The sequence below is a fragment of the Pangasianodon hypophthalmus genome, chromosome 17 (assembly GCF_027358585.1).
Source record: "Pangasianodon hypophthalmus isolate fPanHyp1 chromosome 17, fPanHyp1.pri, whole genome shotgun sequence".
In the NCBI taxonomy this organism is placed as follows: domain Eukaryota; kingdom Metazoa; phylum Chordata; class Actinopteri; order Siluriformes; family Pangasiidae; genus Pangasianodon; species Pangasianodon hypophthalmus.
Genome location: NC_069726.1, coordinates 2,275,304 through 2,290,303, shown reverse-complemented (window position 1 = coordinate 2,290,303; position 15,000 = coordinate 2,275,304). Strand labels below are relative to the sequence as shown.

Here is a 15,000-nt window from a genome sequence, read left to right as displayed (position 1 = left end):
TACACACAAGAGAGCATAGACGTGTTTCCCAGAGTACACTGTTTATCCTGCTTTAACGGATTAGAGGACCAGCTGTTGGCCTGATTGAGTCTGCCACTAGACAGACAGACACACACACTCTCACACACTCTCTCACACACACACACACACACACACACATACACACACACACACACACACACACACTGTTCCTGTAGCAGTGGCAATTTTCTCAATGATCACAAATGGGCTCAGAGACACTGCTGCACTGGAGACAGAAAGAGAGAGAGAGAGAGAGAGAGAGAGAGAAAGAGAGAGAGACAACTAAAGAGAAAAACTGAGCAAGGTAGAGAGGAAAGGGAAAGAGAAGAGGGAGAGGGAGAGAAAGTGATTATATGCACATAAGATGGAGAGGGGAAGAGAGAGAAGCAGTGAGTGAGAGAAGCAGTGAGTGTGAGAGAGAGAGAGAGAAAGAATCTGAAGAATCTGATTCGTGTGATTGGCTAGGCAGCAGACTGTGCAGAACAGAAGGGGGAGGGGCTTCTGCGAGACCGAGCATGCTCAGTCACCACCACAGACCGGCGAGAGCGGCTCAGGCTTTTATCTGCAGTAGGACATCTGAGTGTGAGCAGGAGGCTGCTGCATTTTGGCAAGGGTGTGTGTGTGTGTGTGTGAGTGTGTGTGTGTGTGTGTATGTGTCTATGTGTGTGTGTATGTGTGTGCTCTCTGGCCCGAACACACACTTGCGGAGGTCATCAGGAGCGAGTGATGCGCTAGTGGAGGCGCGTTTATCCCAGGCTCCCTCGCTCCGGAGTGAGGACGAGTGAGCCGAGTGGAGAGACGATGCCGTGGCTGTAGGACATAGCTTACTGCACTAATGAAAGGCTTCAAACTCGCCTGGTAAGATGCATACACCTTCAATGAGTGGTCATAACCTGTCATAACCTGGCATTACCTAGCATGACCTTTCATCACCTGGCATGGCTGAGAACTACTAACCACAACCTGGCAATACTAGCAGTAAAGAAATAAACTTGCTCAGCCTGTAGCATGTCCTGTGGCATTACCTGTCATAACCTGTCATAACCTGTCATAACCTAGCATGACCTAGAATTACTGGCCAAAAATAAGCATTATTATTCGTATGGCAGAACCTTGAAAAACATGTACTAACGTGGAACAGTCTTTTGCATAATTTTTCATAACCTGAGATAGCTCATCATAATCTGACATACCCTAGCATAACCTAGCATAATTTAGCATAACATGTCATAACCTGAGATAGCGCAGCATAATCCGACATACCCTAGCATAACCTAGCATAACTTAGCATAACATGTCATAACCTGAGATAGCGCAGCATAATCCGACATACCCTAGCATAACTTAGCATAACATGTCATAACCTGAGATAGCGCAGCATAATCCGACATACCCTAGCATAACCTAGCATAACCTGTCATAAACTGTCATAACCTAGCATGACCTAGAATTACGGGCCAAAAATGTGCATTATTATTCATATCGTAAAACATGGACTAGTGTGGTACAGTCTTTTGCATAATTTATCATAACCTGAGATAGCTCAGCATAATCCAACATACCCTAGCATAACCTAGCATAACCTGTCATAACCTGAGATAGCTCAGCGTAATCCGACATACCCTAGAATAACCTAGCATAACTGCTAAGTAAACCTAGCCTAACCTGACTTAACAAGGTCAGCATAATCTAGTCTAACCTGTCATAACCTATCATAGCTTGCTTTAACCTAGCACAATCTGTCATAACCTGAAAAGGTTTGGCATAACCTGGCATACTCTGGTATAGCATAGCATAACCTAGCATGTCAGTAAACCTTGCCTAACCGGTCATAACTTGGCATACTCTACCACAAACTGCAATAGATTGGTATAACCTAGCATAAAATCTAGCCTAATTTGCCATAAGATAACAACATAATCTTTCATACGTTGTGAAAACTGTTATAATTTATCATAACTTGTTATAACACAACCTATCATAAAACCTATTCTAAAATGCCATAACCGATTATAGCAATAATTTGGCATAATTCAGTAAACCTGTAATCCATCATATAACCTTGACTAACCTGTTTTAACATGATGAAAGGCTAGCGTAACTTGTTACCTAATCAGGCATATCTTGTCATAAAATCTTGTTATAACCTAGCATAACTTAATAATAATCTGGCATATTTTTTTCAGACTATGACAGATTTATTTTTTTTTTTCATAAAACCTTAAAATCTGTCATAACCTGTTATAATAATTTAGTTATATAATAATTTAACACTGCATAACCTGGCATATCTTGTCATAATCCATCATAACCTGTTATAATCTAGCATAATTTGGCATAACCTAGCATAATGTAGTCTGGCATATCTTGTCATAAAATCTAGCCTACCCTGACATAATCTGTTATAACCTGTAATAATTTGGCATAATTTAACACAGCATAATCTGTCATAAACTGTATTTCATCATCAATCCTAGCATAACCTGTCATAACCTGTTATAGCATAACTAACAGATGCTAACCTGTTTTAACCTCGCCTATTTTAGTATAGCTGAGCATAATCTGTCAGTAAAGCATAATCTAGAATAATCTGTGCTCTATAATAAAACCTTGACTAACCTAGCATATTTTGCTATAAAAGGTATCTTAACCTGTCATAAACTGTTACAACTTGATAAAAACCTAGCATAATCTGTCACAGCTCTGTGAACCATGGGATGAATTTACATAATCTAGCATGACCTGTAATCTATCATACTTTTGCTGGCATAGTGTGGTATAATCTATCATAAAGTCCCAAACCTAGCATAACAGGTCATAATCTATCATAGGATTGTTTGATATAGCACAGCGTAGCATAACCTGGTAAAGGCTAGTATGACCTAGCATAACCTCTGACACTGAAAATCCTCCAAATCCCTCAAATCCTATCCTCTTTTCTTCCTCTGCTTCGCTCTTCTTTCCTTTCTTTTTTATCTCCCAACACTGCAGTATCGCTGCTACTGTTTGTGTAGTGTGTGTTTGCGTGTGTGTGTGTGTGTATGTGTGTGTTTGTGTGTGGAGTGTGCTTCCTCCTGCCGGCTGGTGGATATTTTTAGCGCCTAGCTTTGCCATGCCGCAGGAGGAGATCAGCATCGTTAGCCGTGTAGGAAGCAGCCGGTGACCTCTTGCCCTTCCTTCCTTACTGTCTTCCCTCCCTACCTGTGTTCCCTTTATCCATCTCTCCATCCATTCATCTTCTCGTTCTGCAAACTTGGCTCTGGTCATTCTTCATCATTCCATGAACAGAGGATTTGTTTACAGTGCTCATGCTTTAATGCAGCCTAGCGAGTGTGCTTGACTAGCATGGCTAGCGTTTAGCTCCATATGGTTATATAAGGCTCTGCTCAATTTAGATTGCAGAATGCCTCTGTGTTTGCATTTTTGTCTGATTTATTTCTGGTGTAGACGGAGATTAGAGTGACTGAGAGCCGTTTTCATGGTTCGAATGTTGGTCACAGTGTTATGTAATCTGGGTGTGAGAGGAGAGTGCTGATGCAGTTTTTATTCGTCCTGAATTAAAATCTTGGTCTTGCTGTGAGAAAATATCTTAGCTTTGAGTTCAAGTGGGTTCCATGGTTCGGTTTTCTCCGAAGCTGTGAATTTTGTGATTCTCGTTGATGTACTGATCTGTATTCTAAGAGCAGGATGCAGGATTTCGGGAAGCAAAATGCTAAATCAGTTGTGGCAGGTTCCTGTGTGGACTAGCAACTGAATGCTAATGTATTATATTGAAGTGGCGTTTAACAGACTATGAAATAAACTAGAAGAAAACTGGCATAAAACATTGTCTAACCTATCATAACCCAGCATACTATGTCATAAACCTTGCCTAACTTGTCATAGCCTAGAATAACCTGGCATACCATGTCATAAACATTGTTTAACATGTTATAATGTGTAATAACCAACATAAAGTCATTGAACCTTACCTGTCATAATTGAGGATAAAATGGCATATTATGTCATAATCCCTGCCTAACCTGTTACTACCTGTCATAACCTGGCATACTATGTCAGAAAACCTTGCTTAACATGTCATAACCTAGCATAACCTAGCATACTGTCATAATACCTTGCCTAACCTCTTATAACCTGTCATAACTTAACATTCTATGCCATTACACCTTGCCTAGCATGTCATAACTTTGCATACTATTTCATAAAACCAAGTCTGACCTGTCATAACCTGTCATAACTCAGCACACTATGTCATAAAACCTTTCCTAAGCAGTCATACCCTGTCATACCCTGTAACCTTGCATAGCTTGCAACAACTTGCAACAACCTATCACTTACCTGCCATAACTTAGCATAACCTGTCATAACCTCTCCTAGCCTGTCATAATCTTGCATGACTTAACAAGAAGTAGTACTAGAAGTACTGGCCAAAAAAGTCCATTATTGTCCAGAACCTGGAATAATATGGTAGAGCCTTTGGCATAAACTAGCATAACTTGCCATAACCTGAGATAGCTCATCTAACCTGACATATCCTGGTATAGCCTGACATAACCTGCCATAACTTGTTATAACCCAGCACAAACTGGAATAATTAGAAGTTAGAATTTAGCATAACCTGTCATCAAACATATCCTAACTTGGCATAACCTAATATAAGGTCGGGATAATCTGGCATATGTACCTTGCCATAAGCTCTGGCATAACCCATCATAACCTGTTAGAACCTAGAATAGCTTGCCATAACCTGACATACTCTGTTATAACAAAGTTAATAAAAACAGTTAATACTGTTAAAAACAGTTAAAACAGTTAATAAAAACAGTTAATACACTTCAAGTGTTCCTTAAGGGTTTATTAGATAATTAGCTTCCAGGAAGGGGAAACTTGGAGCCCGTTCTGACAGGAGACCACTTTGTTGTAGGGTTTTGTGTAGCGTTTAAGGGTTTTCTCCTGACAGAAAGGTGTTGTGAGGGTGAATCTCTGCATTATGAGCACACACAGTATGCAGTAAATCCGTGTGTGGGGGTGATGCGTGACTTCCCGGAGCAAGCCACCACTGTCGTTCTCCGATCACATCCTGGAAATAAATTGATTGAGTCACGTTCATGTTTACTGCAGTGGCTTATTAATGTTTTATTCGATTCGATTTCACACGACGGGCGATGACAACACTGCACCGGTGACATAACCTCAGCAATTAGCACTAATTCCAAATGGTATTTTCTGACATTTTTTGCTCCTTTAATATGCGATACAATTTCGGAAGAACTCGATGGTGCATTGTTATTTCTCTGATGTATACACTTGCCTTAAAACCAGACAGAACCTCGGGGTTTGAAAAAGCACTCGGTTCTGTGCCTAATCTAATCATGAAATCTCACAGGAGACCTTTACAAAATGTTTGAGGGTCCCTCAGGGGTTCTTTGGGTGGATAATAATGAGAGCTTTCTAAAGGTTCTACTTGGAAGCTAAAATCCTGAGTTGTAGGTTCCTTAATTTTTCTACCAAGTCTTGGTAGTTTAATTATTCTAATCCAACGAACCATTAAAGAACCTTAGAAGGACCCTGGTTTGAGTATACACCTAGTAACAAGCAAAATATTAAATGCCTGACAAATTCTAGGAGGAAATAGTTACCAATAATTTGGAGTTTGTGCCACACTCTCCCCCTGTTAATACATACACTCTGAATGGATCTTCAAGGGTTCTTTAAGGGTAATTAAAGGTTCTAAGCATTGTTTAGCTTCTCACACTTCCTTTTTTGCTCATTTCAGTTCTGGCATGCTGCATGTTGCCCTTGCCCGCATGGCTACGGATTATGATTAGGGATTATCCCAGGATTATTTTGCCGACTCGTGTTTTGACCTCTAGTGCTCGTTATGAAGACTTCTGGAAATTTCATAATAACACTTAATTTAATTGCTTCAGGATCAGGTACATTATTGTGTAAGATCTAGACATGTTGCCAAACTCTTTATCCTGGATTACAATATTATCATGTCATGTTATTCTATGAGATTATGCCATGCTAAGCTGCTGTGATTCACCAATAAGAATGAATGCAAGTACTTTCTTCCTCTTGTGGGGATGCAGCCGAATATGAACGAACAGATCATGCGTATGAATCAGGTATAAATACAGATCTGAATAGGAGGCACACTATTTGTTTTGCTGAAAAGGTTTCTGGGAAGGGTGTCTGGTTGAGACTAAAGGCTTGCATTGGGACTGGGATCCTGCGGGACGTTAAAAAGAAGGTTTGTACTTTTAATGCAGGCACGAGCAAGTTGTCTGAAAAGATATTCGTGGGAAAAAGAAAAAGTCTGCTGCATGATGCATTTACAGTATCCTTAGGCTATTTTTTACACTCAGCTCATGTACTCATGTACTCATGACACGACAGAAATCTGACCTTGAGTTTAATCAGTACCCTGACCCTATTTATATACCATATTTACTACTTTTCTCTTCAATTTCACTTCAGTTTCACTTCCCTCTTCCACACTGAGGATTTTAGGAAGCAAGATGAATGCATGACATTGTGTAAACCACACTGGGCCTTGAACGTGTGTGTTCTTTATTCTGGTTTGCAGAATCCTGAAATGAATAATTTACTGGACTTTTCTAAGGTACGGCATTCATCCAAAGAACTCAGGACACGGGAATTAATAAAAGATGCTGACTAATTGCTTCATAAGAAATTAATTGTGGTGTCTATAAGGACTAAAACAATGTGTCATGCAGTTATAGGAAATAAATCAACAACAGGACGGTGTGATGAAGCGGAATTACTCTTACTACCTTTTATACCACAGCAACTGTCCAACGCTTACAATGATTTATTTATTCAGGAGCAACACATCATATTTTTATCTGTTTATAATTACATTTAATGCTGTGGAACGTCAAGTTAGTTCCTGTTCTCACTTTCATTAAAGCACTTATAAACAGTCGTTCCCTCACCAGACTCTCTTTTTTGTCTCTTTGGAAGTTAATAAGATGCAGAAAAAAAAAACACCCCACAGCTTGTCATGTTACCAAGAAACCGCAAAGCGTCAAGATTTTCCTGTCTCGGAAAACTCTGTGTCCTTGTGGGTTTCCTTCGTGTTGTCCAGTGTCCTCCCCTCTCCCAAAACCTTTGCAGTAGGTAGATTAGTTGCAGTAGTTTGCCCCTGTGTGTGATTTAGTGTTTGCATGGTGTCCTGGCATCGCAGTCAGGGTGTAGTTCCGCCTCACACCTGCTGTTCCCGGGATAGGCTCTAGATCCACCTGAGCAGGATGTGGATGAAGGAATGAATTCCAATCTTCCTTAATTCAAATATTGTTTCAACTTGAATTCATTGTGTAGCACTTCAGAATGCAATTTGAGTTCAGTGAATAACAGATAAGAAAAAAGTTTTAGTGTTAATGAATGAATGAGTTTCAGGGTGGTGTCATGGTAGAACGTTTGCCATGTGATCAGGAGAGTGTGTTTCAGGAGTGTGGGTTTTTTTTTGTCTTTTAATTTCCGGAAAACCTCTATTTCTTGTCTCATCGTATAACAAATAGCTATTAATATTAACCTTAATCCTTTAAGCTACAGGTTCCCAACCCTGGTCCCGGAGAACCCCATTTCCTGCACATTTTATTATAACGTGTACAGAACAGGAGATTCTCCAGGTCCAGGGAACCTGTGCTTCAAACAAAGAATCATTCTGATAATACACACCTCAAAAGATAGAGAGAAGGAGACACTAGAGAAGGAGATGATGCAGGAGGTGCTGGAGGAGACGATGGTGTCTGGGAGGAGGGGTGACTGCTAGTGCTGACGTCAATGGCTTCATTCATGAAAAGCATCAATAATGAGTGCAGTGAGAAGCAACCATGATACAGAATGAAAGAGAGACAGAGAGAGAGAGAGAGAGAGAAGGGGGAGACAGAGAGATCTCCAAAATCAATCTTAATTGTCTAATTGGCTGAAATGTAGGAAGGTGGAGGTGGAAAACAGCGAGGCATGAAGCCATGAAGCAGAAGTAATAAGCAAGCTTGTGTGAGCCTGCACAGCTCCTCCTCCTCCTCCTCCTCCTCCTCCTCCTTCTCCTCTTCCTCATCCCATCACCCCATCCTCCTCTCGCCAGATGAATGAAGCAGGGAGAATTTCTGCTCAGCCCTTCATGGCTTCCAGGTTTGTCCGCATCTCTCCATCTCCCTTAATCTCAGCGGTTCTTGCGTCTGCATTAGCATTAGAGGTTTTTTTTCCACCTCACTAGCGTCAGTGTTGCAGCATCTCCCCAGGGTCCATGTTTGGCTCGGGATGCTGAAAGAGCACATCAGTGCTCAGGGGGTTGATTAGCATATATTTCTGATGATGACACATATTTTTGTTTAGAATATTTGCATTGTTGAAATTATAATATGCCACTTTGTTTAAGGTAGGCATGTGATGTGCTGCATTTACGATAGTTTGTTAATATTGTTATTGCTGAAGTGCCTACAGCACTGTTAGCGGAAAGTAGTCGTATGTAGCTGGAATGTTACTCTGACTTACACACCAAAGCGACTTTTATATTGTTTTTTTTTATTATTTTTAGGATATTTAATTTTAACACCCTTCAGCAGTGTTTGCAAAGCGACTTTTATATTGTTTCCTTTTTAATTTTTAGGATATTTAGTTTTTAACACACACTGTTTTGGTAAACACAGTGTTACAGGTGATTTTTAATCATGCACATATCGTCCTCTTTTTAAAGATAAGTTGTCCAAAGATGTCCAAAAGATTTGGTATCATAATTATGTTGGCTTTAATGATTAATTCATTCATTTCTATTCAAAAACGTACCTGATGCATGCCTCTTGCTCGTCTTTGCTTGTACTGTGCCAACATCGCTGACGAGAAAATCCTAGCAAAAAAAAAAAAGAGAGAGAGAGTTTTACCACAAGAGCACTAGCCTGTTTCGGTGGCCGGGACGGCTCTGTGCTGAACCCCTGAAACATGCATGGGTTCAACTGCATAAATGTTTGGCTTTAGAAGCATCCAGCTTTTATAGTGTGTATAAGCTTAATTAATATGATTATTAAAAAAATTATTTATAAATAAATAAATAAATAAAACATTAAGGGTAACACACACCACATTTTCCCCTGCACTACTACAACTATTATTATTATTATTATTATTATTATTATTATTATTATTATTCAAAGTCCATATTGTCGGCACAGCAATGCAGGAATGCGTAGCTTTTTGTCAGTGCACAAAACCAAGGTTTGCGAATTCACAGGACAAAGTTCACCTAGATAAAGTCAACATGAGGCAAAAGTATCCTTTACGTCCTGCGTTCTTTCTCCTTCTGTGACCTGCCTTTACGTGTATTTTATTTCCACTGCTTTATCTGCTTTATCTCCTTAATTTCTGTAGGAGTAGGTCCAAAATCTGAAATGCTACCGCTAAAGCGTAGATGTTGCCACCAATTATTTCAATTTAATATCAGTAATATTCTGGAAATATTGATAAAAAATCAAGAAACCCACTTAGTCTCAGTAGACCAACAATATCACAATAATGACTCATAAACCATATATTGTGTTTATAACACACACACACACACACATTACGCATGCACACACTCACTACCACATCCCACTCAGCGTGATGAAGCACACGCTCCTCCTGTCACCAGACGGTCTGACTGACAATATATATAAATATATAACTTTTTCATATTCATTCAGTGCATATCTCCACTTCATATTTCCACACAATTTTTATGTAACCTATATGTGAAGGTTACATAAAAATAAATCAAGTTCTAGACGCAATGCAGGAGAAAACATGCTCCTGTGCAAATTGCATTTGATGTCATTATAAAAGACGTTGCCATTGGTTGGGAAGATTTCACACAACAAGTCACGATCATAGTGAAGGTGAAGGAGATTACTAAAGTTCTCAGAAGCGACTCGAATGAAAACAGTTACCGAGCAATAACAAAGACCTGAAACATTTCTGACAGTGCAATTGGTTCATGAGGAAGGTTCATGGAACCACAACTGATCGTCCCCATGCAGGATTTCACAGCACGCTCTCAGAGTAATGATAAGGAAGGTAAGCGTGAAGCCAGCAGTCACTTGAGAAGAGTTGCAGGATGACCTGAAAGCAGCAGGAACAACAGTTACACAGAGAACAATAAGCAATGAACTGCACTGCATTATCATCATCATCTCCACTCCCTCACTTCCTGCAAAACTTCTGCTCATGCCAAGTCACTCGGTGGAAAGCGCTGTGTACACAAGCTTCCAGACGCTCCGATTAGCTAATGTAGCTCTGACTGACAGGAGAAAGGTAACGCCTTCTCTCCCACCCAGAGAAAAGGAACATTTCTGGGTTTTGTTTAAACTTTATTGTGAACTGAGATAAAAACGTAAAAAGCTATACAGTTGTTAGTGCAAAAACATAATCACTGGAAGATTAAGACTCTTTTTCTGTTGAAAAAAAAATTCTCTCTAATTGTCTTTGTACTCGTTTTGACTTTGATCTGTATCAAGAGATTTAAACCTAAAGCAATAATTCAGTGCTACATGTTATGCGAGTTTTTCCAAAAGACTGCTGCCTCGTCGTTTCCGCCGTCCCGCTCGATGCTAACTGAGCCACTCCGAAAGCGATCCTCTAATCTAACGTTACAGGAAGCTCGCATTACCCTGATGGAGTTTTAATCAAAGTGCGCTATGTCTCACCATCACCCTGGCCTCGTGAACGTTTCTCCACAATGAGGTGCTTTATGTAATAAATGAACTGACGGAACCTTCCAGATTCTGACATTTAGCACTGACACTGATTGCAGTGGAGGAAAGGTGGAGGAAAGGTCAGCGCTCATCTGATGACTGTATGTGTGTGTGTGTGTGTGTGTGAGAGAGAGAGAGAGAGAGAGAGAGTACGGCAGATAATAGCATCTAGATGGGTTTTTTTTGTCCCGTTCTGTTTGCTTTTCCAGACTGCCGCCGCTCGGTTTGTGTACAGTCCATTAATAATTAAGACTGAAGATGCTCTTTCTGGAAGATGGACAGAGCGGGCTAGGACGCAGAAGTGGACACGAGAAGATAGAGACATCATTTATCAATCTTTCAGTAAAGTTAAATGTTTTCATGGTCAAACCAAAACAAAAAAATATTACCACCAGAGTTGATTTACATTTAGCCACGCCCACAAAACTTCATAAAAGGAAAAGCTCACAGAGAGCTCAAGATAATAAAATGACGACTAAACTAGTTAACTCTTACTTTCTTTAGTCATCTTGCACACTGCTTCCAGTCTAGCTAGCTAAACACTTTCCGCAGCCTGTATTTTTATTTATTTTTTTTTTGCAAGCAATGTGACACAACTTGACAGGCAGCACACAGATTGTTAGCTAGCTAACGAATTCATGTTAACTAGCAAATTGCCTGCACACTTTGTATTTCTGCACACCTGGCAACCCCGCTCCTTAACCACACAGTCGGAGCGTATTTTCCTGTCGAGTCAGGGCAAAGGGCCGTGTGCTAAATGTCACTGTGAAGGTGATGTGTAATGAGACACGTCTGTCTCCGAGAGAGCCACTGCCATTAGACTGGGACTATAATGTGTGTTTGTGATGTACTGAACTCCTGGGATAAAGCAAACGAGGCAATATGGCAGAAATGTGACATCATCAGTACTTTATTTTTTTCAATTATCATGATACGCAATGCATATCACAATAATTTTTTTTAATGAATTTTTTAAATGAATTGTTCTGTCTTTTTCTCTGCTTGTCACAGCACTGCAAGTAACTCGACCCGGAGCACTCCCACTTGTTCACCCGTCCTCCGTAAGCGCTCTCGCTCTCCGGTTCCTCCGAGTGCAGACGGAGAGAACATGGTGGAGAAGAGCTCCGACCACTCGTCCGATAAATCTCCATCCACCCCCGAACAGACGGTCCAGCGGCCTTACAGCCAATCAGTGCACAGCACACGCACCGGGAACAAGAACTCCAAGGTGAGCATTGTCTCACACAATACACAACACACAAACACACACACACACACACACAGTCTTTCAATCATTTTTTAATTTTGAACAAAAAGTAGACATTTAGACTTCAGCTGCTTTAAAATCCAATTACTGTGCGTATAGTTACAGAACCCAAAATTCTTAAAAAAAAAAAAAAATGGAAGGACACTATTTTTTTTTCATTCATAGCTCTTTCATGCAAATATACACAACTCCAAATTAAGGTTAGTTTGTTACCAACTCAGAGATTCAGTCTCTCTCTAGTTGAGGCTCAGCATCAGCAGTGTCATCATCATCATCATCATCATCATTTCATGCACACATCATTACATCATGTTCTCTCTCTCTCTCTCTCTCTCTCTCTCTCTCTCCCTCTCAAACACACACTCACTCTTCAAGAACGTCTTCATCACTTCTTTTCTACGGCAGCCTGTAAGTGCAAAACACATCAACAAACCAAAAACGCAACAGTCAAATACATACAACAGCAAAACCAAAACAACGGAAAGGGGCGGTCCTTATTGAACATCACATGCTCGCTAATGATTGGACACGGTGTGTGTTTCTCAAAAGATAAAAAAAAACACTTTTTCAGTCTGTTTTCTAGTTGGCCTAGCGAAAACAAATTAATTGAATGCAAAATGATTCATCTTATTATAGTGAGGAGGAATTCTTTCCTCTGAATAATTCCAAGTGCAGAACAAAAAGTCCATGGGGTGGAGTCAGACCTGATCCAGCTCCTCCTACCTGGATGGAGTTGGGCGGAGTTGGGGCAAATGTTGCAGTGGTGGAGTGCGTTTCAAGCTGGATAAGTGTGTTTAATATGTTGTACAGTGTTATACAGTGTTATGTGGGTTAAGAGTTAGGCTTATAGGCGGAGTTGGATCAGATCAAGCTCCACCCCCTGGACTTTTGGTACTGCAATAACTCGGCTTTCTTTGAGCTGCATTTCAGCTTTCACACGCTCATGTTAACTCTCATGCTGTGCAAAGTTCACATCGTATCTAAAAATAACAGGCATCAGTAGATTCAGCTCATATTTCCTCATACTGTGAACATCGTCCAGCTCTCCGTTGTTTCGCCATCTCTCAGCCAATCAGCATTGAGCGTGTGATGGTCAGTAAGGAGTTAACGCTGTTGTGTTTTTGGTTTTGTTCGTGTGCTTTGCACTTACGGGTCGCCATCACTTTCATTCTGCACAGTGTACAACATTTTCTTTTTTTATTTCCTGAATCCTTTGTTCTTTTTTTCTCATGCATGCTAGTCGCACAAGAGACTGTCCAGAGTAAGCATCACACTTTTCTGCTTTTCTCTTCGCTTTATGTGTGTGTGTGTGTGTGTGTGTGTGTGTGTGGTGTGTGTGTGTGTGTGTGTGTGTGTTGGGGGGGTGGGAGGGTATACGTGATGTGTGTTTGATGTTTGTCTCCTGCATCCTCACCCTGTCTCTGCTGGGCTGCTCGTTTCCTGTATGTTAACCCTTTCCTGTCCTAAAAGACATAACGTGTGTCCAATCAGTTTTGTCATGAATTAAATTTAAACGTTAAAAAAGAAGCACATTTTCACGTTGTAAAATCAATATAATAACACCTACATTGTAATGTTTCCACATTTTAGGCATTGATTAAAATAATCATCATTTATTCATTTACATCATTTGATTTAACATAATTTACTCAGAGAAATAATTATAACATATTATTATAATCTGACTGTTCTAACTGTTATTATAGCAGCTTGTTTATTAATTAATAGGGACATACATTTTTTATATTTGTTAATAATTTATAATTTTATAATTTGACATAACAGATCATGAACATTATAAATCATAGCAAACTCATCAATAACTAATAGCTGATTAATTCTTGTTAACAATTATGTGTTAATAATTATGTTGCATATATAATTATTATACTATAATTATTATTACAAATAATTTCTAAAAGACAAACAAATGATTTGTAATTATTATGAGTGTTGACAACTTGAACATAAATAATTTAGCTGTTATTTAGGTGTTTTAAATTAATGAAATTTGAATTATGAGGTATTAGTAGTTACTTTAGTAGTTACTGACTTTTATTAATTAATAACTGAATTGTTGGTTAATAGTTTAATAATTAAATATTTTACCCACTGAAAACAAACCAAGAATTTATTTTTTTTAAATCCTTATTATGTACTAACAGACCTCACTTTAATTCATAATTATTATGAAATCATATAACTTAATTGTTAATATGACAAATGCGATTATTTTTAATTATTAAGGTCTTTTATATTAAAATTAATGCTGTATAGTTGCACTTAAGTTAATAAGGTTTATGCACTTAAGTATAATAAGGTTTTTTTTTTGTCTGCTACTAAGTGTGTGTAATATGGATATTATTATGTATTATAATATTTATTTATGTAGTAATAATTGCATTGCCTGTGTGTAAATATAGCTAATAAACTGCTCACTGTAAATGTAAAACTACATTATGTTATTTTATTTTATTTAATTTAATTCCGTTGTTGTTATTATATTTTCACTTAAAGTTGTTTTCTCTGCACTCTCTCGAACCCGTCCTGCACTGTCACTTTGCAACACTGCCCTCTTTTGGTTGAACCTGTGCACATCTGCATCTATACCTGTGCTTTAAACACATCTGGAGCTGTCCCACTGCTCCTGTTGCTGCTGTAGATAGAAGAAGACACAGGTATACGTGCAGGTCTGAAGCATCACCCTGTGGCTATCATCTGCTGAGCAAAGCACCTGCGGAGTTCTGGATTTCTGTCTAACCGCCATGTTGTTTTTCTCTTTTCATTTTTCACTCCTCTGACAACCGACGAACAGAAAAGTCAAAGCTGGTATAACGTAAGTCACAGATTATTTCTCCTTTTCATAAATTACTGTTTAGTTAACACCATTAGAATTTACTCTGTAGATGGGAAACAAAATTTTTTCTATTTTTTTTATATTTGGAAGCTGCTGTG

The 15,000-nt window shown here is 39.2% G+C and overlaps 1 protein-coding gene across 6 annotated transcripts in view; it reads left to right on the top strand.

Moving 5' to 3' along the window:
- gramd1ba (GRAM domain containing 1Ba) overlaps window positions 1-15,000 on the top strand; it is a 75,625-nt gene that overhangs the window by 39,360 nt on the left and 21,265 nt on the right. For 5 of the 6 annotated variants that reach the window (XM_053241448.1, XM_053241449.1, XM_053241452.1 and 2 more), the window contains exons 3-4: window positions 11,790-12,006; window positions 14,861-14,881. In XM_053241448.1, the coding sequence (XP_053097423.1) occupies window positions 11,790-12,006; window positions 14,861-14,881 (238 nt within the window). Of the gene's footprint in view, window positions 1-395; window positions 880-11,789; window positions 12,007-14,860; window positions 14,882-15,000 lie in introns of those variants that run through there. The other variant, XM_053241450.1, reaches the window with a different exon arrangement.